This window comes from Peromyscus californicus, unplaced genomic scaffold (assembly GCF_007827085.1).
Source record: "Peromyscus californicus insignis strain IS unplaced genomic scaffold, ASM782708v3 Scaffold_2__1_contigs__length_46816999, whole genome shotgun sequence".
NCBI lineage: Eukaryota > Metazoa > Chordata > Mammalia > Rodentia > Cricetidae > Peromyscus > Peromyscus californicus.
In genome coordinates this window covers 31,658,046-31,683,413 of record NW_026294540.1, presented here as the reverse complement: position 1 = coordinate 31,683,413, position 25,368 = coordinate 31,658,046, and the positions used below count along the sequence as shown (strand labels likewise).

General features: G+C 49.2%; 1 protein-coding gene across 2 annotated transcripts in view; it reads left to right on the top strand.

Annotated features, from left to right (window-relative positions):
- Sdk1 (sidekick cell adhesion molecule 1) overlaps nt 1-25,368 on the top strand; it is a 970,126-nt gene that overhangs the window by 764,897 nt on the left and 179,861 nt on the right. For both annotated transcript variants that reach the window (XM_052754191.1, XM_052754192.1), the window contains 3 exons: nt 14,156-14,271; nt 17,151-17,343; nt 19,641-19,739. In XM_052754191.1, the coding sequence (XP_052610151.1) occupies nt 14,156-14,271; nt 17,151-17,343; nt 19,641-19,739 (408 nt within the window). The remainder of the gene's footprint in view (nt 1-14,155; nt 14,272-17,150; nt 17,344-19,640; nt 19,740-25,368) is intronic.

Genomic DNA, 25,368 nt, shown 5'->3' with positions numbered 1-25,368 from the left:
TACCAGAATCTGTGCCTCTGAGTCAGGGCCTAGGCAGTTGTGTTTCACTCCACCTCTGGTTGACTCCAGTACATGCTTTAACTTGGAGGACCCCCTTCAGAGGCCCAGAGTTGAGGAATGTCATTCCACGGACTAGAACCTCACCCTGACTGACAGCTCTCAGGAGAACCTCTACCGCTAGAGGACTGGCCAAGCCATAGCCCACCACACACACTACTCCTGGACTGTGACTACAGCAAAGTGCTGCTGCCGGGAGGGGCCGTCGCTGTTTCCCAAAACCCCAGTTTCCCAAGATCCAACTCACAGCTTTGGATCAAATCGGTGCGGACGTGGGTTAAGCTGCTTGCACCAAGGTGAACCAGCAAAGGTGTGCACATGTCCATTTGTTGCTGAACTTGCTTTTAGTCTTTAGCACTTCGGGAGAAGTGACCGAGGACAGACTGGCTCCTTTCAAGTCAAGCAAGGAGCTCTTTCTGTCAACCTTGTTCCCTGGCTTTGATCTGCCTCCCTGTTGAGAAGATTAAAACCATCACTTCTGACAGGGGATGGAGAACAATGCGGAAAGGCTCAGAGGAGGGACCTGGGGAGATGGCTCGGCTCTGTCAGTAAAGTGCCCACTGGGCAAGCAGGAGGACCTGGGTTCCATCCCCAGAACGCACATCTTAAAAAAGCGACCGTGGAGACACAATGCCTGTAACCGCAGCACTGGGGGCGGGGGGTGGAGACAGGTGGGTCCCTGGGGCTCACTGGCCAGCCTGCCTAGCCTACTCGGCCAGTTCCAGGTCCCAGTGAGAGACCTCGCTTCAAAAGACAAGATGGAAGACGCCTGAGGAATGACATCTGCAGTTAAGAAATCCACTGGCATATAAACGCCTCTGCACTCACGTGAACATGTACATACACAGACACACATATGAACACACACACACACAGGCTCCACAGAGCACATTCAACAGAAACATAGGGGACAGTGATGAAATGTGAGGCTCTGGGCATGTGGTCGAGGGCAGACTTTGGGCTTCTCCAGAAAGAAAGCAGCCTGGAGTCTCGGTAGGCAGCGGCATCCAGAACCCTGTCTGTGTCATTCAGAGTGTCACCCTGTCATCTTAGTTACTCTTCCATTGCTGTGATGACCAAGGCCACGTAGAGAAGGGAGGGTTTGCTTGTGGCCCCAGAGGGTTAGGATCCCTCACCATCAGAATGGGCAGTGTGGCAGCAGACGAGGCAGGCCCAGTGCTGGAGCAGCCGTTGAGAGCTCACATCTCCATCCACAAACAGGAAACTGAGAGAGCTAACTAGAAATGGAGCCTGAGTCTTCTGAAACCCCTACGCCCACCCCCAGTGACATGCTTCCTTCAGCAAGACTACAGCTCCTAATGCTCTCTAAATAGTTACCAACTGGGGACCATGTATTCAATGGCAGAGACTCACAAGGGACGTCCCATTCAAACCACGACACTGTCCTACCGACCTGCTTCCTTTATGGTCAAGGTTACTACACTGGTAGATCCACATTCCTTCTGGGACCCTAATTTTATTCATTCACTCGTTAATTCATCTGTGAGCACCCTGCAGATAAGATGAAGTAGAGACTGGGTGGCAAGTATTTAGATGAATTCCCATGTTGAATGATGCCCTAAGAGCTACTGGCTTGATAGATCCACACTTAGAACATAACTCTGGCGGCAACATCTGACGTTCATTTTTGGCCAGCAACTCAGAGGAAATGGAGACCATCTGAGGACTGTGAGGGTCACAGCTGAAGTGTCTGTCCTCAATCCCACCCCAGAGTCAGAAGTCAAAAATGAATTACTTTGTTAGATTCATGGTGGAAATGGGGAAATGTGCTGTAGCGGAGTAACTTGAAATGTCACAGTTAGATGTGATGGTGTCACTGGGGATGGGGAGATCTGCCTTGATCACAGTCACTATCTATTATGTCAACTCTGCCTGACAAGGCACGAACCAATATCTACCTATCCCACAAGCATGCCAGCAACAGGCCAAAGTAATGATCCCACCCTAGTCTAGCTTGGGGAACTGATAGATTGATTAGGCTTACTAACAGAACGTGGGTGAGGGGTCACTTACAGGATCATGGCGGGCCCCAGAGCAGCCACACCACTCAAAAATCTACCCCACTATAGGTGACAGCTTCCATATAGCTGTGTAAGTGGGGTGACCTGACGCCTTCAATCACCCTTCCACACTTGATATGTAGCTCCTCCTGTGACCCAGGACCATGTGCAGCTGGGTGGGGTAGAGTTGTGTACCGCTGGGAGGAGGCTGCAGCAGAGTGGCCAGAATCTCACATGAGGGGTAATAGCCTTCCCACCCCACTCCCTACAAGGGAATGCCAACTGGCCCCATCTAGAGCATCTTTTGGGAGTCACAGCTGCTCTGATACAGATGTGATGGTTCCACAACTCCATCAAAAGACTTGGAAGTTGTAGACCTAAGGGTACCTTTGACCCTGATCCTAACCTCCCTTGGAAAAGGACAAGTTTGCTGATCAGCTGATCACCAAGCTGTGCCACCCTGGTGGCTCAATGATGCCTTATGGAGTATGGAAGTCAGCTCTTGGTGGCATAGGGATGACAGGAAAAAACCCAGTTCCTCAGAGGGGAGCTCAAGTGAGCAGTGAGCATGAGACAAGGCCTGGCATGGCAGCCCCAGGTTTGAGAGTTGGAAATAGTCTCCTTGCTGTGTGTACCTGTGAGTAATGAGTGCCCAGGAGACAGAGTTGGGGGGAAAAAAACCTTTAGGATATACAGCAGAGAATAAACTGGGTGTGGCAATGTTCACCTGTAATCCCAACACTCAGGAGGTGGAGGCAGGAGGATCAAGGCCAGCCTGGGATACATAAGACTTGTCTCAAAAAAAATTACAATATACTGCAGAAGAGCAAAGGGGCTTGTGGGTTAAGGAAGCTGTGTCTAAGGAGTTACACTGGGGGTGCTGAGTGGGGCTGCTATGGACTCCTGAATGAGAACTTGGGGTGGGGTAGGAGTCCCTACAATGCCTCCTTCTCCAGTCTGCAAAACTGTTTGGATATCCTCAGTAGGGCAGCTTGTTTCTCTGACTCTGAATGCACAGGAGTGGCATTATTTGCCAGAGTCTGGTTATTGTCACTTTGTGAGACAGCCCAACACCACAGTGCTTAGTAGCGTCCATATTGGAGTTTTGTTTTAAATTTATCAGTTTTTACTTAATGATCTGTCTCAGGAATGACCCCTCCTTAGGATCACTCCTAAGGAAATCCCTGCTTCCCTTCTTGGCAGTATGTAGCATTCAGAGCCCTAAACATTTGCTTCTCCCACTGGACCCTCAGCTCCATGAAGGCTAGAACCTTGAATCTTTACATTAATGTAGAGAGGACTTATCTGAGTGGCAAGAGGCCACCGTACATGGGTCAGAGACGTGTATAGACACATAGCTATGAACATGCAGGGGTGTGTGTGTGTGTGTGCATGCATACATGCATGCTCAGATGCATATGTACGTAGATGTGCACATGGTGCACAAGCATGCAATTACCAGAGATGAAATTGAGTTCATTACATATAAATCAAAGTCTGAAGTTGAAATAAGTTTTCTGGGAGATTCTAACTTAGCAATTGACCTAATGGATTTTCCTATGGAAATCAGTTTGTAATCTCACATCATTGGTTTGGGGGAAGAAGGCCAGATGGTTGCAGTACTGCTTGCCACAGGACACTGATAGAGTGTACACCCCTCATCACCTCTTTTTTTCTATGAATACTTAGTGTACAGCTGCTCAACGTGTCCAGGGTTAGGTCTTAGAATGTCAGTCCTCACACTGGCTTTTTTCATTTATTCACCCGCAATGCCTGCATAGAGCTCGAAAATGTGACTTCTCCAGCTTCAAAGTTCAGAGTAGCTGGAAGCAAGGTATGCCACATGCTGGGACACAGGTATGTCCCATGGCCCACATGACCCACCCTGGCACCATGGAGGACCACTTGGCCCTGTCCAGCCTCTTCTTCCTTCACCTGGAGAAACCCTACCTCTGGTGGCAGTCACAGCCGCTGTTTTCATCCCTGCAGACATTTCCATGCCCCCCCCCCTTCACTCCATCCAAAGCTGCTCCTCTGGCTCTGCCTTTCCCCCATTAGCTGCCTTAGCTAAGTGCCTTTCATGGCACAGCTTGTTGTGTTTGGGTCTGTGAACAGGGATGGTTACACAGGGGGCGGGTCATGTGTAGTTTAACACTGAGAACAGACCCAGGTCTGGGCAGAGTGAAATGCTGCCCTCACGTAGACCAGGCTGGCCTCGAACTCACAGAGATCCACCTGTCTCCCAAGTGCTGGATTGAAGGCGTGCCCCACCATGCCCCACCATGCCCCACCCGCCCCCTCTGTTTCTTCAGCATAAACCAGAAAAGAGCATAACACCTGCCACCTCAGCAGGCTGAGCTCGCTTCAAGGACTGCCCTTTGGAGTACAGATCCTGAGGAAATGTCCTCACTGGTCTTACTTTGAGCAGCAGGAGGTGGCAGCTTCCATCAGGAAGTCTGAGAAGAGTGCTAAGCTGGAAGGCAGCCAGCTCTGCAAAATACAGGGTGCAGCCCTCACTCTTCCAGAGCTATGGACCAAAGCCTGTCTGTTCTCCAGATGGGCCAGGATGAAGTCATCTCATTGATGAAGACCTCTTCTGCCACGGCCATTCTCTCCTTTGAAAACACTGCCTGGAAGGACTTACTGGCTACAGCTCTTTTCTTGTCCTTCTTGAGGGAATTTTTAGTTCCATTGTCCTCAAATATATGAGTCATTTCTAATGACAATGATTAAGAGAAAAAGAAGCCAAGGATCTGGGAACACAAAAAACCCAGAAGAATGGGTGATGTTTTAATAAAGCCCAGGGTGACACAGGCGTCCATCCAGGACTGTGGAGAGGCAGAACCAGCGTGTAGGATGCTGTGGCTCCGGAGGCGGGTAGCTCGGGTGAAAGGATTCTTTTATTTGGTTCCTTATTTTACTATGACTCAAGGTTTTGTGTAATGAGGAGAAAAGGTGTACATGTGAGGACTCTCCAGAGGAACAGAAGCAACAGAAGAAATGTATATGACAAAAGGCATGTCTGCACACTGAAGAGGCTCATAACCAGTAGCCGCCTAGCCCATGAAGATGGAGGACTCAGTGGTCCTCACCTGTCACTGCAGGCCTGAAGGATTCCTGGAGAACATCTGGTCTCTAGTCCTGTTGGAAGGACAAATAACTGGGTTCTGATGTCAGCAAGGGTGAGCTAGAGCATTGGTGGAGGCGGCCGCAGAGTAGATGCACTCACCAGCAAGAAGTAAAGGCAGGCAGGCAAAAACAGCAGCCTTTTCCTCACATATCTTTAGGTCTGGGTGGCCAACAGAAGATGTGCACCCTGGATCTTCCCTCATCTTATTAATTCTTCAAGGACATGTCCTCACAGACTTACCTAGAGGTGTGTTTCTTAGTTCATCCCAGATACATTTGACAACCAAAATTAACCTTCACAGACCAGAAGCAGTTTCCTCGTTGGCTCAACCAAGGGAAGTCCTCCCTAGTGCTTGATGCTCTGAGTCCTCCCTGAGGCTTGGAGAGGTCCTGACTGTGGGATGAAGGACAAGACTTCCCCACCTGACAGAGATTCAAAGTGAAGATGCAAACACCATCTTGAAACTTCAGGAAATGACTCTTACTTAAACGATGCCAAACGCGTTTATGGAACATCTGCTCCTTGGCTTATTTTAGAGAGGGGAACATGTGGCAGGAAAGCATGCCGGAACGCACAGGCAGTAACTGGGGCTGATGGAATGCTGGAGCCGAGTCACCCAGACTGCCGTGGAGAATGGAGCTGAGGGAGTCCCATTTCCATCACAGGGACAGAAACGTGGAGAAAGTTGGCCGAGAGGGAGAGGGGTTACTTTGACTCCTGCTTTCAACCCATGGTAGCTTGACCATAGTGTTCCTGGGTCATGGTGAGACAGATCACATCGGTGTGGAGTTTGTGGTGGAGCAGAACTAGTCACCTCCTTACGGCAGCCAGGGGAGAAGAGGGGGCAGAGGTCCCAAGAGTCTTGTTAGAACAATAAAAAGTAGATGCAGCCGGGCGGTGGTGGCTCACGCCTTTAATCCCAGCACTCGGGAGGCAGAGCCAGGCGGATCTCTGTGAGTTCGAGGCCAGCCTGGGCTACCAAGTGAGTTCCAGGAAAGGCGCAAAGCTACACAGAGAAACCCTGTCTCGAAAAAAAACCAAAAAAAAAAAAAGAACAGCCTCGGGGATTCTTCCCTTCTAGTGTTACCCGCCTGGCAGAAGTAAGTATATTCCAAAGGGACCCTTTAGCGCATGAGCTTTAGGGGGACCTGAGTCCCCAACTCTTCTTTCCTCACCCTTTGTCCTTCCTCCTTTCCCCTCTTATTTTTCTTTCAACACATACTGACCTTGTTTCATTTTTATTTTGTTTTCATTTTTCCGTGTGTGTGTGTGTGTGTGTGTGTGTGTGTGTGTGTGTGTGTGTGTGTGTGTGCGCATATTTTTTACATGCACATGGAGGTCCAAGGTTGATGCTGGCAATCGTCCCCCACCACTCTTCCACCTTATTCACTGAGGCAGGGCTCTCAATCAAACCCAGAACTCACCAATCAGGCTAGCCTGCTTGTTCTGGGGATCCCCTGTCTCTGCCTGCCAAGGCTTGAATACAGGCAAGCTGCCAGCCCACCCTCCATTTATGTGAATACTTGGAATCCAGAGCAGTCCTCATGCTTGCACAGCAAACACTGTAACCACCGGACCGCCTCCCCAGCCCCGCATTGACCTTGTTTCTGTGGCTGCATGCAGGGCAGCACCAAACACAGAGGTCTGAAGCACTAACCACTCTATCGTATGCCTGGATTTTCTGGGTCAGGAATCAGCAGCGCTTTGGACAGGTGGATCCTAGTATTAGAAGTGTCACTCATTCAGTTAAGTGGCAGCTAGAGGTGGCTTCTGGGCTGTGTTGGCAGTGGCAAGGAAAGCTCCCCGAGGACTGCCCACAACAGCACACGTGTGGCTTCTCCAGCACAGAGCCTGTGGACTTCACACATCCCCCTGCCCCTGCAGACTTCCAGAAAGGATGTCAACCATCCCATCACCATTGTGAACATGAGTCTCTTCTCTAGGGACAGGGGAGATGACTCAGTTGCTGTGCAAGCCTGAGGACCTGAGTTCAGTACCCCAGAACCCATGTTGACTAAAACACCCAACCAGGCTTGATGGCTCACACTTGTAATCCAAGCTCTCTCTGGTGCCTCAGGGATCAGCCACCTTAGCACCCTGTCTCAAAAAACAGAGTGCCCAGCACCTGAGAAACAACCACATCTTTCCTTCACACACACACACACACACACACACACACACTCATTCACTCACAGAGTCTCTTTTCTCAATGTTTTTATTGCAGACTTATTGAAATGTTTGAGATAACTAGTGCTATAATTTCCCTTCAGTGGTATACAGTGTCACATTTTAGACAAGCATTTTCAATCCTCAGTCACTACAGTGGTTGATATGGGGTCTCACATGATCTCAGCTTCCTAGTCCTGCCCCTTTGCATTCAGACCCCATCCTCAGCGGCCGCTTGTCTTCTCTCCTAGGAGTTTGGATGGGCTACCAAGTAGAAGAAGGAATTCAATGTGGAGTCTTTTGAACTGGCTCCTTTCCAGCAGTGCGATGCATGTGATTTGTTATTTGTTTGGGGACAGGGTTCCATGTAGCCTTACTGTGTAACTGAGGCTTGCCTTGAACTCTTGATTCTCCTACCTCACCCATCCCAAATACCGGGATTCCAGTACAATGTATTCGGGGGTCACATGTGTTCATATGTGAAAACAGATGGTTCCATTTGTTCCTGGATATGCATTCACCCCATGTGTATTGGTTATTCTTCCTGTTTCTGTGATTAAAAATACTCTGAGAAAAGCAGCTTAAGAAAGGGTTGACTTTGGCTCACAGTTTGAGGGTACCCACCCTCCACCACTGTGGGAGAGGCATGACAACAGTAGTGTGAGGCAGCTGGTCATACTGCATTCACAGTCAGGAAGCAGAGAGGTGAATGCCGGTACTCCAGCTGGCTTTTTCTTGGTTTATCCAGTCCAGGACCCCTGGGACGGCGCTGCCCACATAGAAGTTAGCTCCTCCCACAGCAGTTAACACCGGCTAGAAACTCTCTCACAGGCCCAGAGGCACCTCTCGCAGGTGATGGTTGATCCTGTCCACGTGATAATCAGTGGTAACTGTCACCCCAGGGGTGCAGCACCATTTGCCCCCCATCCACCAGGGCACTTGGGGTTGGGGGGAGACTAAAGCTGCCATGCACACAGCCTGTGTGGGCTTCAGTTCTGACTCATCTCACGGAAGAACCTGGGGGCACCACTGCTGCATGTTATCACCTAGTCCAATGACAGCGGTCTTTCCTAGAAGCTTGAGAGTAACAGGTTTGCCCAGAAGCTTGTGATCCACCCTGAGTGAGTTTTCCTACCGGAGTGAGGTCTATCTGGAAGTTCTCTTTACATTTTGATAAGAGTGTCCAGTTTTTGCAAAATCATGTGTGCTATTCGGAACACCAGTTGTTACCTGGGTGACTCATTTCCAGATTCCTCTCTGTGGTATTGACATTGTATTTATGTTTCCCAGTGTCACTTATTTTCGTTATTATAGATTCACACCATCTTTAATTATGTAGTAAAGTTTATCCTTTTTTATCTTCAGAAGAGGTTTGGGTATTCTAGTTCCTTTTTTTTTCCCCTTGTGAATTGAAAATTGCCTTTTCAGTCTATGAAGAGTGTCTGGCTGTGTGTTTGATGGGCTCACATTGACTTGTGGACCTCTTTGGAGAACAATCCCCTTGCCTGCCTGATCTTCCAATCCATCAGTATTCTCCCAGGCTGTTTAGAGTTTGTATTTAGGTGGCTTTTGTAACTTTCAGATTATAGATCTAACACATTGCTAGCTTTATATCTACTTCATGTTTTCATTGCTACTTTAAATGGGACTGGCTGTGTGTGTGTATGACGGGGGAGGGGGTGACATGTGTGTGCACATATGTGTAGAGGCCAGAGGTCAACCTTAGGAATCATTCCTCAGCACACAGTCTACTTTGTGTTTTTGAGACAAGGTCTCTCTCTGGCCTGGAGCTCACTAGTTTGGCTAGGCTGGCTGGCTAGAGATCCTCCCACCCCCTTAATATGGGTTCTGGAGCTCTTAACCCAAGTTCTTTACCAATTGAGCCATCTCCCAGCTCCCTAAATGGAACCGATTTTTAAATTTCAATTTCCAATTACTTATTGCTTACGTTTAGAAACAGAGTTGATTCCTGAGCTTTGACCTTGCAGGCTGCCATCTTGCTATCCTCCCTGAGTCCTAGGAGCTCTCTGAGATGATGTGGATTTTCAGTGTAGACAGTTGTATCACTCAGAGGTAGAAAGCACCTCCTCCCCTGCCGGTTTGCCTCCTCCCATTTTCCTGTCTTCCCTGGTCTGGACTTGCAGAATAGAAAAGCCACCCAGGATGTCTTCCACCCTCCCTTGTCCCTGATCTCAGGGAAGCATCTCTCAGGGACTCATCTCAAATGAGATCACAGTCCCAGGTGCGCTCTAGATGCCCTTCACCAAGTTTGCCAAGTTCTTTTAAGTTCCTACTCATCGGGGAGGTGGTTTTTTTTTTTATCATTATTATTATCGTGATTAGATCTTGAAATTTATCAAATTCTTTTTCTAACCCTATTAAGATTGGGTTTTCTTTATTCAGTTGCCTTGGTACTTTGCAGTGATTGGTAGTCAAATGGTGGCCACTCTTGCTTATGAGAAAAGTCTCACCAGATAGGGCTACCTTATAACTGTGGTGTATTGCTGAATTTGATCTCTTAGTGCTTTCCTGATTGTGTTTTGAACTTGTATTCATGAGGGATAGTTGTCTGCGGGTCTCTTTTCTTGTCTGTGATGTTATTTCTTTCTTTATTTGAGTGTCTGGGTAATGATTTAGAATTGTCTAATTATTTCCTCAAATGCCCGGTGGGGTTCTTCTGTGAAACACTAACACATCTTACCCTTGTTTCTCTGTGTGTGAAGCATCCTTGTTGTCCCATCTGAAGCTCCTGAAGAGTCAGTCACCTTTCGCTGTCATAGTAAATTCTCCGAGTCCAGTTGTACATTGGCCATTCCTTCCCTCCCCACCCTTCTCCCTTCCCCTCCCCTCTACTCTCTTTTCACCTCCCCTCCCCTCCCCTCCGCTCCACTCCACTCTCCCCTCCTCTCCCCTCCACTCTCTTCCCCTCCCCTCTCCTCCCCTCCCCTCCCCTCCACTCTCTTTTCCCCTCCCCTCCCCTCCACTCTCTTCTCCCCTTCCCTCCCCTCTACTCTCTTTTCCCCTCCCCTCCCCTCTCCTCCCCTCCACTCTCTCCTCCCCTCCCCTCCACTCTCTTCTCCCCTCCCCTCCACTCTACTCTCTTCTCCCATCCCCTTCCCTGTCTTCTCCCCTCCTCCCTCCTCCCTTCTCCCCTCTCCTCCCCTCCACTGTTTCCCACCCCTTCCTTCTTCCTCTTCCCTCTTCTCTCCTTTCATCTCCCCCTCCTCTCCTCTTCCTTCACCTCCCCTACTTCCCCTCTCCTCCTCTCCTTCTCTCTCTCTCTCTCTCTCTCTCTCTCTCTCTCTCTCTCTCTCTCTCTCTCCATGAGCAGCCCTTGTTTTTCCTTGCATTTCAGAATGTGTGGTCACCAGACCTCTTCAGGTCTCCGTGGGCTTTAGAGGAGTCACAATTCTGTTGTTTCAGGCTTTTCTTTTCTCAGTGGCTCTGATGGTCCCTCCAGGGCTCTCCGTCCAGACAGCTATCCTTGGGACTATTTTTAATTCACAAGATTCACGTGGTGCTGAAAGGGAAATTGGGCAGTTTCCTCTTGATGTGTGGATGGAAGGACTTGGGGAGGCCGTGGTCATGGGTGATGGCAGATGGAAAGAAAACGTGGACTGGAAGAGTCAACTGAGAGACATGATGAATTCTAAATTCTTCCATCTCTGCATGGGATGAGACGATAAAGAAGAGCTGTGGAGATGAAGTTACTTTTTGTTTTGTTTGTTTGTTTGAGACAGGGTGATCTAACCCAGGCTACCATGTAGCCAAGGATGACTCTCTGACCTCTTCTTCCCCAGTGCTGAGATTACAGGCCTGTGCCGCCTCTTCTGGTTTATGTGGCACTAGAGGTGGAACCCAGGGCTTCATACATACTGGGCAGTGCTCTGCCCACTGAGCCACACCCCCAGCTCTAGGCTGCCATTCTTAACAGGACCATGTCCCCACCCTGTACTTTGTAACAGGAGATGCTTGTGTGTTTTTCTTTACCTGGACCCTAAGGATCCTTGTGGCTTCCATGCCTCGCTGTGGAAACGAAGTCCTAAAGAGCCAGGGTGTCCTCTCTGCCATAAGAGGACTGACAATCCAGCAGTTGGGTCATCCCTGCTTTGAAGGACACCAGCACTGGGCTCCTGGAAGCACTAGCCTTTCCCAGGAAGCTTGCCTGTCTTCGTGGCCCACCATGTGTAAGAGCAGCCACTGTGCGGGGCGTTTGTGTTCCTGTGCAAGGGCGACCATTCACCTTCTCAGCCCACACCACTTCTTAACCACACCCTGCCCCCAGGACTCCATTCTTCCCCAGGCAGGAGTACCAGCTGCCTCTCAAAGTACCAAAAAAGCTTCAAGAATATGTCACTCAGTGTTGTTGTTGCTGTCTTCCTGACAAATGCAACACACAAATGTCTGACAAAAACAGTTCAGAGGTGCTGGGAAAATGGTGCTAGACAGATGGGTCCTCAACTACATGCTACCAAGCCTGATGACCCCAGAGTCCACATGATAGGAGACCTGATTCCAGAGGTTGTCTCTGCCCTCCGTATATCCCAGAGGTACTCACATAGCCCCTCCCAAATCAGTATATGCCATTTTAAAATTTAAAAATACTCAAAGGAGGAAAACTTTATTTAGGCTGGGTGGTTATGGTCCATTGTTTCTGACTGAGGCCCGGCATCATGGGGGCTGGAAGGCAGAGGGACCACACCTGCAGCAGCAGGCTCACGTCTTCCCATTTTGTTATATAGACTCCTGGTCTTGGGGCTGACGCTGCCCACAGCAGGGCAGGTAGCCTCCCCCTAAGTAACCTCTGGGAACTTGGAAACACATTCACAGACACAAGTTGGGTGGGCTCTGGCAACCTCCGAGGTGCTTCCCAACTTCTCGGTCCAGTCAAGTTGAATGTCAGAAAGAAGTGAGGCAAAGCCAGAAGCAGTTTTCTCTTAGATTTTTTTCTTTTACTTTTCAAGATAATAATATAATTACTCATTCCCTCCCTCTCTCCAAATCCTCCCCTATGCCTCTCCTTGCTTTCTTTCAAATGTATGCCCCCACTTTTTTATCAGTTGTTGTTACATACATGTATATATTCATATATATTCCTAAATACCTAAATACACCCTGCTCAGTGTGTACATTACTTGTAGGTGTGTTTGGGAGTGGGGCTAACCATTTGGTATTGAATAATCAATTGGTGCTGTCTTCCCAGGGAAAGACATTCTCCCAGTCTTGGCATTCTGTAGTTGCCTATAGTTCTTTGTGCATGAATGAACAGTAATACCCATAGGAGGAGTGTGATGGTTTGAGCCAGTGAACAAGCCAGTGAGAAGTGTTCCTCCATGGTTTTTGCCTCCAGTCTCTGCCTGAGTTACTTCCCTCCATGATGAACTGTGACCTGGAAGTAAAGTCAAATAAACCATGTCCTCCTCTGAGTTTCATGGGCAGCTGGTTAAAGAAGCACAAAGACCTGAGTGTGACCCCCAGAACCCACTCTAAAAAACAAAAAAAAAAGGCACATACTTATAATCCCAGTGTTGGGGAACTAGAAAGGTAGGTCCCTGGGGTTCACTAGCCAGCCAGCTTAGTCTAATCAGCAAGTTCCAGGTCCCCTTAAATAATCCTCTCTGGGAACTTGCATCAAAAAACAACAACAAAAACAAAAGAAAAAGACGGTAGAATGGGCTGGAGCTATGGCTTAGTGGTTAAGAGCACTTGTTCTTGCAGAGGACCCAGATTCGGTTCCCAGCACCCATGTGGCAGCTCAGAACCATCCATAACTTCAGTTCCAGTGAATCCAGCACCCTCTCTGACCTCCATGGACCCCGGGCACACACACGGCACACAGACATACATGCAGGCAAAATACCCATACACATAAAGATAAATAAAGCTTTCAAAAATGTGGACAGGGTCAGAGGAACAAAATTGGGGGTTGGCCCCTGGCCTCCACAGGTGTGTACACCTGCACACACTTGTGCAGCTACATACAAACACACATTTAGAATTAGTTCCCTTTCTGTCCCTATGATGACATCACTAATGATATCACACCATGGCATCACTAGAGCACCTTAGAAGAGGAAAGTGTTTTTTTGGCTTTACTTCCAGGTCACAATTCATCACTGAGGGAAGTAATTCAGGGCAGGAACTGCAGGCAAAAATCACAGAGGAACACTACTCACTAGCTCACGCTCAGCTAGCTTTCTTATAATGTAAAACCCAGGTTCACCTGCTTAGGAATGGTGCTGCCCACAGTGGACTGGGCCCTCCTACATCCATCATCCATCAGGACAATTCCCCACAGACTAATCTAATCCAGGTAGTTCTTCAGTTGAGTGTCTTTCTTCCCAGGTTGTGTCAAGTGAACAATAAAAACAAACTGGAAAGGGGAGGGGAGCTTAGAACAGTGGAAGGCCACTCTAGATGAAACCTTGCCTTGGCTGTGATGATTTGAGGTGGCAATGGGGGTAATTGAGGAAACAGTAAGGGTTTCGTGTGCTGTTCGTCTCAGATCTGTGGGAAAGGCCCATCTGTGGGGTGAGACGGTGGTCTAATGCAGTTTCCTGCCTCTGCCTTAAAGAAGCAACTCTCCCACAGAAAATGGGAAATGACCCAACTCTCCTTCTTTGTTACATGAGGATAAGCTTGGGAGAATTCCCTTCCCTTCCCATCCGTGCTGTGATTGCTGTTGGACCCTGAGTGGTGACTAAGGTTTCTTTTTTCTCTCTTCTCCCCACGGTGCCTCCTGCCGTTTGTGGTGCTGCCTTCCACCTCCACGTGAGAGCAGTGCCTACAGCACCACCACAGAACGTGCAGGCAGAAGCTGTGAATTCCACCACCGTGCACTTCCTGTGGAACCCGCCGCCCCAGCAGTTCATCAACGGCATCAACCAGGGATACAAGGTACCTGGCCTGGTTTGGGAACCTCCAGATGGCACTCATGGGCAGTATCGATCACATCATACATTGGGTTCCATCCTTCCTATATCATCGAAAACTCAGGGCATCAAATGCTGAGTACCGAAACCTTGGTGGGGCCACCAGTTGTCCGATGTCTAATCAGTTGTCCCAGGCCAGAAACCCGAATGATCAGTTGATAAGAGGGCACAGGGGACCAGGCTCTAGTCAGATTAACGGGGTTCAGGGAAGGCTGGGAGACAGTTCAGTCAGTAAAGTGCTTGCCATACAAGCATAAAGATTTGAGATCCCTCAGAACCCATCAAACTAAAAGATGCATGCTTGGCAGTGCACACCTGTCATCCCAGCATCAGGGAAGCAGAGTCGGGAGATCCCTGGGGCTTGCTGGCCAGCCAGCCTAGTGAAATGAGTAAGCTCCAAGTTCAGTGAGAGACCCTGTCTCAGAAACTACGATGGAGAGTGACTGAGGAAGACACTCGAGGTCAGCCTCTGGCCTCCACATGGATGGACACCCATGGGCACACATATACATGCACACCAGCATACACGTGTGCACACATTCATCGCACACAAACACATACATACTCATCATCATCATCGTCTATGTGGCATGATTGGAGTCAGCCTGTATCCAACCACTTCTTCCTAGAAGGGGATCCTCTAGGCAGAACACAGAGTCAAGGGCAGGGACTCATGAGAGGGAGGGTCCCATTCAGCAAAGAGACCATTTTGTTCTCTGCTTTGGGGATGGTTCTGTTTAAAGAATGGAGAACAGAGAGTGTGGGCCAGGTTGCCCTACCCAAACTGAATTAATGAGCAGACTCTGTTGCCGGGTTAGATGCGCTCCGGTGCACATTCCAACAGCATAGTTTCTTCCCTTTACATCAACTTCTCCTGGTTGAACTTGGGAGCCTGACTCCATTGTGCAAAAGTGAGTTCGCTAACCCCTCATGCAGGAGACTTAGGGAGTCCCTTTGGAGAGAGGTGAGTCACTGATGCTTTCAGCTTCTAAAAGTGTCATTCCCTAGCACTTGGTTCATTTTTCTTTTCCATTTGGGTTCAGCTCCCTCAAACGCGTGTTTGTCTGTGATGAGGGCAGGCCCAGCTAGGAGCGTGCCATGCCACTGCTTCTTCCTCGGAGGTATCTAAGGGCAGATGCCTTTTTGAAGGCGCAAAACTCCATCACTCTTGACTCTCCTGCCAGGTCTGAGTGGTGAGAACACTGTGCGCATCTGATGGCTGGCTTGTCAGTTTGATCTGCACAGATGTGTTCTGTGCCCTGCTGTCCGCTGGCTTTCAGAACCAATCAGTTCTGGAGATGCATGGTGTCAAGAGACTAAAACTCATACACATACACAGAATTGCCAAATCGTGAAAGTGGCTTTTCCTGAAGCATGCACATGTACATACATACACACACACACACACACACACACGCACACGCACACGCACACGCACACGCACACGCACACGCACACGCACACGCGCACACACACACACACACACACACACACACACACTATTTCTTGTTTTGTTTCTAAAACAGTGTTTCATGTAGACCAGGCTGGCCACAAACGGTGTGGCTGAATATGGCCTTGAACTCTTGATTTTCCAGTTTCCACCTCCTTAGTTCTGGGATCAACAAGCATATGCCACCATGTTGTGTTTATGTGGTACTGAGCTAGAACCCAGGGTTTCCTGCATGCTAACCAAGCTCTCTTCTAGTTGTACTGTGTCCCTAACCCCTGTATATGCCCTTTACTTAAAATTCTAACCTATCTCCTAAAATCCACTCCAGGAAACTAGTGTAACATAAATTATAATCATTAAGAGTGTTCCTATCGAATCATTTTGAGTCAGTGTAGACATCTATCTGGAGAATATTTGTGTTTATCTCCTCATGCTAATTAGTTGAATTAACAGATGATGTCATCTTTGCCCCCCCACCATTAAAAAAAATCCATGCTTAGTAATATCCTAAGAGAAGATGGAGGTTTAAGGGAGTGTCCATTACTGTAACAAGAGTTAAGCAGCCATTTCATTCATGTATATAAATATATATTTGTAAATGTACAAAAATATATGAGACATATTTTAAAGTCAACTTTTTTGAAATGAGATTATAAGATATAACAGGATTTATAGCCAAGCCTTACTGTCTCAGCTACTTGGGAGGCTGAGGCAAGAGAACCACAAGTTCAAGGCCAGCCTGGGAAACTTAATAAAACCCTGTAAAGTCGACAGGGATATAACTCAGCGATAGAGTGCTTGTCTAAAATACCCCCCGGTGAGTATAGCTTAGTAGCAGAGCCTCTGCCTCGAATCCTCGAGTGAGGGGCTGAGGGTGTGGCTCAGTGGTAGATCACCTGCCTAGAATCCCCCAGTGAGGGGCTGGGGTGTGACTCAGTGGTAGAGAACCTGCCTAGAATCCTCAGTGAGGGGCTGGGGTGTGGCTCAGTGGTAGAGCACCTGCCTAGAATCCCCAGTGAGGGGCTGGGGTGTGGCTCAGTGGTAGAGCACCTGCCTAGAATCCCCCAGTGAGGGGCTGGGGTGTGGCTCAGTGGTAGAGCACCTGCCTAGAATCCCCCAGTGAGGGGCTGGGAGTGTGGATCTGGGGTAGAGCACCTGCCTAGAATCCCCCAGTGAGGGGCTGGGGTGTGGATCTGGGGTAGAGTGCTTGCCTAAAGCTCTGGGTTTTATCCCCAAATATGAGAAAGAAAAAACGATGTGGGATTTATAGACTTATTGAATTGTGACTCTGCTTTCTTTAAAGACATACTAATTGTAAACTAAAATTTTGATAGACAGTTAAGTGAAGAAATGCAATTGAAAGGGGTCTTTTTCTTTAACTCTTTCCCTACCAGCTTCTGGCATGGCCAGCAGATGCCCCCGAGATTGTCACTGTCGTCACTATTGCGCCCGACTTCCATGGAATTCACCATGGGTACATAACAAACTTGAAGAAGTTCACAGCCTACTTCACATCGGTCCTGTGCTTTACCACCCCAGGGGATGGGCCTCCAAGCTCGCCTCAGCTTGTGTGGACCCACGAGGACAGTGAGTATCCCTCTCCTTGTGTCAGAGCTTAGCCTCCCAGGGCCCGTAGTCAGAAGGTGGTCACGTCACTCCCTGAACTGGGTCACAGTGCGGAATGCACAAGGAAGCCCTTAGATCAGTGTGTCCCTGAATGGCAAAATGTGATTCCAGCCTCAGAAGGCAGAGACTGGGGATCCCCAAATCAAGCCAGCTAGTAAGACTAGCCATATGGCAAGCTCTGGGTTTGATTGAGAGCCCTGCCTCAATGAATAGGTTAGAAGAGCCTTTAGGATGATTCTAACATCAACCCTGGGCCTCTGCATGAACACACGTACACACTCACACCTGTGCACGTGTATTGATCGCCCCATACATACAAACATGCATATAGCCACACATGTCTGTGAAATTGGAAAACTGAAAATGAATATAATAAAATAGAAAAAGAACTCAGATCCTCAACGGAGGAATCTCCCTTGGCCCTAAACTACCATTTTTAGGGGGCCTATTTGTCCTATTTAGAAGGATGTTGTGCCCTCGTGAAGATGGTATTGAGGGTGGGGTTGCAATTGACTCTAGGGGTACAGCTTGTTTGGGCTCGGGCCCCAGACGTAAGCTTCACTAGCTGGAGGCCTTCTCCAGAGCCCCGGTGAAACAGTAACATGCTGGGGGAGGGTCGCAGTAGAGAAAAAGAATATAAATTGAAACCTAGACATTAGCAGAGTTAGAGGACAGTGCATTCGGGCAAGAATCCAGGAAGCAGAAACACTGGGGATATAAAAGTAGCAGCAAGCCTCCTCTGCTACTACATCGATCGCAAAAGAACAAGCCGCTTCACAAAACCCGTCAGAATGTCTTTCTGGAAGCTTGTGGTCAGGGGAGGATGACAGGGCTCTGACAGCCATCCTGTTTTACCATCTTCCACTGAGAGAAGTGGCGTTTGTCTCCGCCCCTCTCCAAAGGCTTGGCTGCTCTCACCCCCGTGAGTGCAGCTTCCGAGGCTGCACCTGTTTTAAAATTCCTAAGTTGTGTTAGGGGCTTTGTCATGGTTCCAGGAGGGAGAGAGGTACTGGCTGCTGCTTGTGTGGCAAGGCTGGTGGGAGCCAGAGAAGAGCCTGTGGCCCTCCCCTCCTGCAGGCCAAACAAGAGCCCTGACTTCACAGGGGAGCCCTCAGTGAGACTGTGCCCAGCAGGGTTGCAAGGGAGCCTGTGGCAAGGTGACTTGGATAGAAGGGTGCTCCCTCCCTGGCTAGAGCAGCTCCTCAGCTGAGAGGAGTGTGGGGAAGTGTACTGTGTTCTCCAAACACCTTCTTTTCCCTTAGGCAGGATGCAGTGGTGTGGGCCTTCTGTGGGCACCTTGTCTTGCTCCTGAAAATCCCTTGGGAGAGTAGTATTCAGAAACTAGAGCTCTGGTGGCGCATGCCTTTAATCCCAGCACTCAGGAGGCAAAGGCAGGCAGGTGTCTGTGAGTTCGAGGCCAGCCTATTCTCCAGAGTGAGTTCCAGGACAGCCAGGACTGTTTCACAGAGAAACCCTGTCTTGGGGGAAAAAGAAGGAAGGAAGGAAGGAAGGAAGGAAGGAAGGAAGGAAGGAAGGAAGGAAGGAAGGAAGGAAGGAAGGAAAGAGAGAGAGAGAGAGAGAGAGAGAGAGAGAGAGAGAAAGAAAGAAAGAAAGAAAGAAAGAAAGAAAGAAAGAAAGAAAGAAAGAAAGAAAGAAAGAAAGAAAGAAAGAAAGAAAGAGAAAGAAAGAGAGACAGGAGAAACTAGACCTCTGGGTTGGGTGAACAGACACTACCTACCCTTGGCCCTAGGCTCCATTTCTGCCTTTCATAAGGTATATGAGTGCCATAAAAGCAAGACTCCTGGCTCTTCTCACTGGGAGATTCTAGTCAAGTGTTCTTGCAAAGCCAAGCCCCTCACTGGGGACTTCTAGGCAGGTTATTCTACTACAGAGCCACACCCCATCCCCTTAATGGAAGATTCTAGCAAGCAATTGATTTCCAGGTCCAACCATGCAGATTATTCTACTGGATTGGATCAGGGAGAAAGATAGAAGCTGTGCCTGAATTTCCTGTGGCCACTTTCTTCACCTCACTTGTGTGTCGGTGTGGAGCTGGCAAAGTAACACACTCAAGAACAGAGAGCTCACCTCAGCACCCGGCCCCTCATCCGGGCCGTGCGCCTCCTGGCGATTCTTCCCTACAGGCTTCTGCTGGCCCGTCTCACCACTTCTGTTCTGCAGTGAAAGCTGTCCACACCGGTCTGATCAAAGAACAGCAAGCTCTAGGGTTAACACATGTCTTTATTTTTAATTGGTAGAACCGGGAGCTGTGGGGCACCTGAGTTTCACGGAGATTCTGGACACCTCTCTCAAGGTCAGCTGGCAGGAGCCCCTGGAGAGAAATGGCATCATTATGGGTAAGCAGCCTTTTTGTCTGGAAAGGAACACGGGAAGTGTGCCCTAACAAGAAGGGGTGGCCTCCATGTCAAACAAAGCTACTAAGAGTGGACCCAGTTCCGGGAGTAACTGACATGTCTTCCTGGATGTGTGGTGGTCATTATCCTGAGGCCGGGGCCAAGTAGGAGGTGTGGCTTATCTCCTTGTGCAGACAGAAGCCTCAGAGCTGGGAGTTAAGTCTCTGCTTCAGATGCTGCACAGTTCTTTTTGGGCAACCAGAATCAGCCTCAGTCTCTCTCTCTCTCTCTCTCTCTCTCTCTCTCTCTCTCTCTCTCTCTCTCTCTCTCTCTCTCTCTGTCTTTGTAGCTTTTGTGTATTTAGCTCAGTTCTCATAGCAATGTAGAATCTTACTGATATTCTGGCCATGTTACAGGTAAGGAAACTGAGGCTGGGAGAGCCTGTATTCAGCAAACACACCTACTGTGTGCATCCATATCTAATGCTCTCCTAGTAGGGCAGTGACGACAGTGCTGACATCTCCACCCTCCACCTTCTGTTGTGAGTTGCAAGGCCAGGACAAGGCCCTGATCTCCTGGCTTCAAATCCCAGATCAGCTCCTGCCCCACCACACTGGAGTGGGAAACCTAAGGCTATGGAAGTGCTGTGGGATGAAGAGCCTGGCCTCAAAGGGGTCCTTGGCCCCTGGATCTCGATGAGTCGAGCTCAGGGTAAACTGTGCATGGCTGGCCCTTCACGGTAAACCCTTCCACCAATGGGAGGGGCCTTGGGGAACAGCTCACCTTCACAAGACTCTTGATATTTGGCTTGTTTCTTTATGTGGCACAATGGATTGAAGCTAAGGCCTCCCAAATGCTAGGCAGTAAATAATCCCCTGGTTTCCCAAAAGTTGCTGAAGGAAATTCGTGTTCTTCCATTGAGCTGTGTCCGAGAACTGTGCAGACATGCCATATTGAGATAAGATAGGCGAGGTGACCTGTGGCTGCCATCAGGCTGTACTGTGGGCCCCTCCCCCGTGAGTGTCCTGGACTCCCCAGTGCCAGGCTCCTCAATACTGCAACATGCTACTTGTCATGCTCTATGATTGCTCATGTCCTCTACCCCAACTGGGCAGCAAGGACTCTGGGGGTGGAGGTCCCCATGATTGCACAGCTCAGAAGTGGCCTCTGGTAACTGCTTTCCCATCTCTGTATCATCACATGCTGGGAGTAAGGTGCAAACTGCACTCCTGGTCAACCTGGAAGGTCCCCACCTCCCCGTCCATGGCCCTCATTGGGTTTCCTAAAGCGCAGGGCCAAAGAAATACCTAGCAGTGCTGTATGTTAAGTCCAAATGACTTCAATACGTGTGCACGGAAAAATGTAAAAATAACATATTTAATAATAACACCTATGGGGCTGAGGAGATGCCTCAATCAGTGAGGACATGAGTTCAGTTCCCAGAACCTATTTTAGAAAGCCAGACTGGTGATCCATGTATTTGTAACCTCAGTGTTGGGGAGATAGACAAGTAGATCCTTGGGCTTTCTGGCCAGCCAGCCTAGTTTAATTGGCTAGATAAAGGCTATTGAGAGACCTTTTTCAACATAACACATTGCACACAGATGTATGCACATCTGCAAACATTAACACATACAAAGTTTAAAAAAAAAAAGTGTGTGTGCAATGTACTCTGGCCACCACCTGGGTACCACCCTGCTGCTCAGTCCATGGATCCACATGGGTTCAGCCACCTCCCTTCCTCCGCTAAGAGTCAGCCCATGTCATCTGTCCTTTTGTAGTCAAGGGCCTGCCCAGATCTCTGCTGTGCCCAGATAAGATGAGTCCACAGGTGTGTGGCTCACCATGGTCTTGAAACAACTTTCTCAAGCTGGCTCATGAGGTAGGAACAGGCAAGGAATGTTCCAGACTGTCCCAGCAACAGGGCCACTACCACTGGAAGGTCTCAGCAGTGACCCTGGCAACCAGCCCAGACACTACTCAGGATGGGATATTCTTTGATCAGCTGTGTCTCCCAGAGCCTCTCACAGTCATTCACAAATCACACATAGGGCCTCGGAGCTAACCCCATCTCAAACCCTGACTGTTGAGTAATATGCATGCACCTGTCTACCTGATTCCGCCTGTACTGGACTGTGTCCTCACTGCAGGACAGAGATGGCTGCTACTGGGGTAGGGCATCAAAGCCCAGGTCTGTTGTGGATGGCTGCAAGATACAGAACATGTAAATAAGACTGTTTCCCTGAGCTTGGAGCAGAAGGAAACCAACCCAGAAGGGACAGACAGGGACTGGGTAGGCAGCAGAGACCTGATGCAGGTGAATATATCTTTATGTCACACAGAGGGCAGGAACAAATGTAACAGAGAGATGATAGTACATCTGTGTAATAGGAGCTCTGTGGTGTGTGTGTGTGTGTGTGTGTGTGTGTGTGTGTGTGTGTGTGTGTGTGTGCGCACATGTGTGTGGAGGCCAGAAGACATCCTCAGTTGTCTTTCCCCAGGCATGATACTTTGTTTTTTAAAACAGGGTCTCTCATTGGCCTGGAACTCAGCAAGCCAACTAGACTGGCTGGCCAGTGAGCCCTGGGAATCTGCTTATCTCCATCTCCCCGGTGCCAGGATTACAAACAGATACCACACTTTTTACATGGTTACTGGGGGACCAAATTTAAATCCTCACGTGTGCATAGCAAGCATATAACTCACCAAGCCATCTCTACAGCCCCAGAAAGGAAGTCTGTCTAGATCAGATCTGGAAAGGAGGCTGCAGAGTGAGAGGGGCAGCAGTCTTGCCTGTCCAAATGGCCTCAAGACGTGTACTGTGTTCTAGAAACTGTCCAAGACTCTTCAGTAGGCATCCTAACCCAGAAGGGTTTCCCCTGTCCCAGATCTGCACCCCCTAAACCTCCTGAACTCCTACACTCCTTCCAAACTGCCCCCATACTTCATTCTTGTTTTATAGCTTGAGGGGAGACCAGGGGAGCTGAGCCAACATTCCATGGCTGAAAGCTAGTTGCCAGGACCTCCAATTTATGATCATCTGCTCTCGCCAGCTAATGGGGCCTAATGAACTCATTTTCATACTTTATTTAAACAAATACCTGTAGTCACAAGCGGCTAGCGAGTGTTTATGATAGAGCTTGACCCTCAGAGCTGGGATGTCTCCCAGTTGGATTCTGCTGGCCTGCTTCCACCATGGCCTCGGCTGAGTAAAGAGGCCGCCCCGCTGCTAGCAGAGCTTCAGGCGGACTCTGTCCTTCATATCAGGACCAAAGTTGTCCACTCCTCACTGTCCAGCCTGTGCATCTGTCCACTCCTGCTCACACTGTAAAAACATGTGTTTGCAGAAGCTGGGGGTGATGCCTGCTGCCCTGAGAAGCACTATCGAGACCAAATGACAGTGTCATTAGCTGGATGCCATCCAGCCCAAATTCCCCTGTGCCACCCACCTTCAGTGTCACTCACTCAGCACTCCAGCACTGCCTGATGGCAGGCGCCGCCCCCCCCCAAAAAAAAAGCCGTGAATCTTCCCTAGGACAAGCCAGCAGCCCCCAGAAGGTCAACACTGTGCAGGAGATGGTTCAGTCAGTAAAGAGAATGTGTGTGACCCTAATTCCCCAGAGTCCATGTAAAAGTCAGACACACAGAACACACTTGTATCCCCAGCACCAAGAACATGGACAGACCTCACAGAATCGATGAACTCTGGGCTCAGGAAGACGCACCATCTCAAAACTTATGGTGGAAAGGGATTGAAAACATTGACCTCTGGCCTATATACACACACAGAGAGAGGGGGTGTGGCGGGGGAAGAAGAAGGAGAAGAAGAAGAAGAAGAAGAAGAAGAAGAAGAAGAAGAAGAAGAAGAAGAAGAAGAAGAAGAAGAAGAAGAAGAAGAAGAAGAAGACTGCTTACAGAGACAAACCTGGCCTTCTGAGCCTAGGTCAGGGAATGGTAGCATGCACCCCCTCCTTCAAAGACATCACGTATAGAACTCCCACTGCTGAAGGCAGCTGCAGGAGGCACACACAGCCAAAAGTTTAGTCCTGGGCAATGTGACCTTTATGGTGGGGTGTCTGTTGGAGATGATGCTTTATCAGCCTGGCCCTTGGTGACCACCCCCATTCCATGTCTCCGTTTTATTTTTTGGCCAGAACGAGAAGGAAGCTTCAAGCAAGGGCGGCCGTGCACCTGCCTCAGTAAATTGCCCATTGTGCTTGTGTTGTAAATTGCAGTGTCTCCCACTCTTCCCCCACTAAACCCTGATTTATGAGGGCCGGGATGCAGACAGACAGTCTGTGATTGGATGCACTACTCTCTGGTAGAGAATTTACTCCAGATCAACAGAAAATTATTTCTGAAGCTGCTGTGGTCGTTAGTCTCAGTTAGCAGGGCCGTTCCCAGCAGGTAAGATGCAGAGCTGGAGGTGGCTGGGAATGCTGGCTCTAGGCAACTCCTCACTCTGCTCCCTCCTGCCACAAGCCGAAGTTAGATGAAGTGCTTGCTGGCCGGAGCTGCCCGCAGCCACCACTCAGATCTCCAAGGCTGTGTGTAAGTAGAAGGGAGACATCCTTACACACCAAATGTCCGGTTCTCTGCCCTGTGGCAATATCCCATTATACTGTTCATTGGAAGTTCCCAGCCAGGGCTTTCTCCTTGCTGGAACTAATCTTCTGCCCTCCAGAGCAGAGTAGGCTGTGTATGTGTAGGTGGGTAGGGGGTGGGTTTGCATATGTGTGCAGATGTGGGTACAGATGAAAACCAGAAGTCAACCTCAGATGTTGATCCCCAAGCACTACCCACCTTGATTTTTGAGACTTGGCCTGGTGCTCATGTATTAGGCTAAGCTGGCAGGCTGATGTGCCCAAGGGATCTATCTGCCTGTCTCCATCTCGCCAGCACTGGCATTACAAGCCTGTACCACCACACCTGGCTTTTGAAATGTAGGTTCTGGGAGATCAAACCCTTGCAAACACTTTATCGACTGAGCCCCTCCCGGCCCCAGCTCTTCACTTGTCCATTGGTGTCCATTTGTATCCGCAATGAGTTGAGCATACAGTGTGATCCATGTGGACTTGAGCAGACAGCAGCAGCACTGTGCTTACTGAAGACACTGAAATCGCTGTGTTTTGGCTCCAGGTTGACATGATGAACAAGATGCTGTGTTTGGTAAATTTTGCTAAAGAACAGCTTTTAAACAAATAGACTTTCTTGGCAGATGAGGTGGCAACATTCAACAAAGCTTCTTCTTCCCGGGCCCTCAGAGTGACCCGGAATCTCACACTGTTTAAAGATTAATCAGAAAAAACCCACCAGAGCCAGGGGTGGTGCTGGAATCCGTTTAGACACAGATGGAGAAGATGGCCCTGTAGCAGGGCTGTTGGTTTCTAGCAAGTTCCTGGGGCTCCTTGTTTATTTCTTTCTTTGTAAAGTGAAGATAAATAGCATCTCAGTATCAAGCGTGGTGTCCTGTGGGTTGCATGGTTTAGCCCAGGTAACATGCTTGGGACATCCCTTGAGACAGCCTTTCCCTCTGGAATTCACTGGCCCAATAGCAGAATGGGTCCTAGCCTCAGCCACAGGGGAGCCCTGAATCTCCCAAGCCCACATAGGATCACATGGCCTCTCAGGC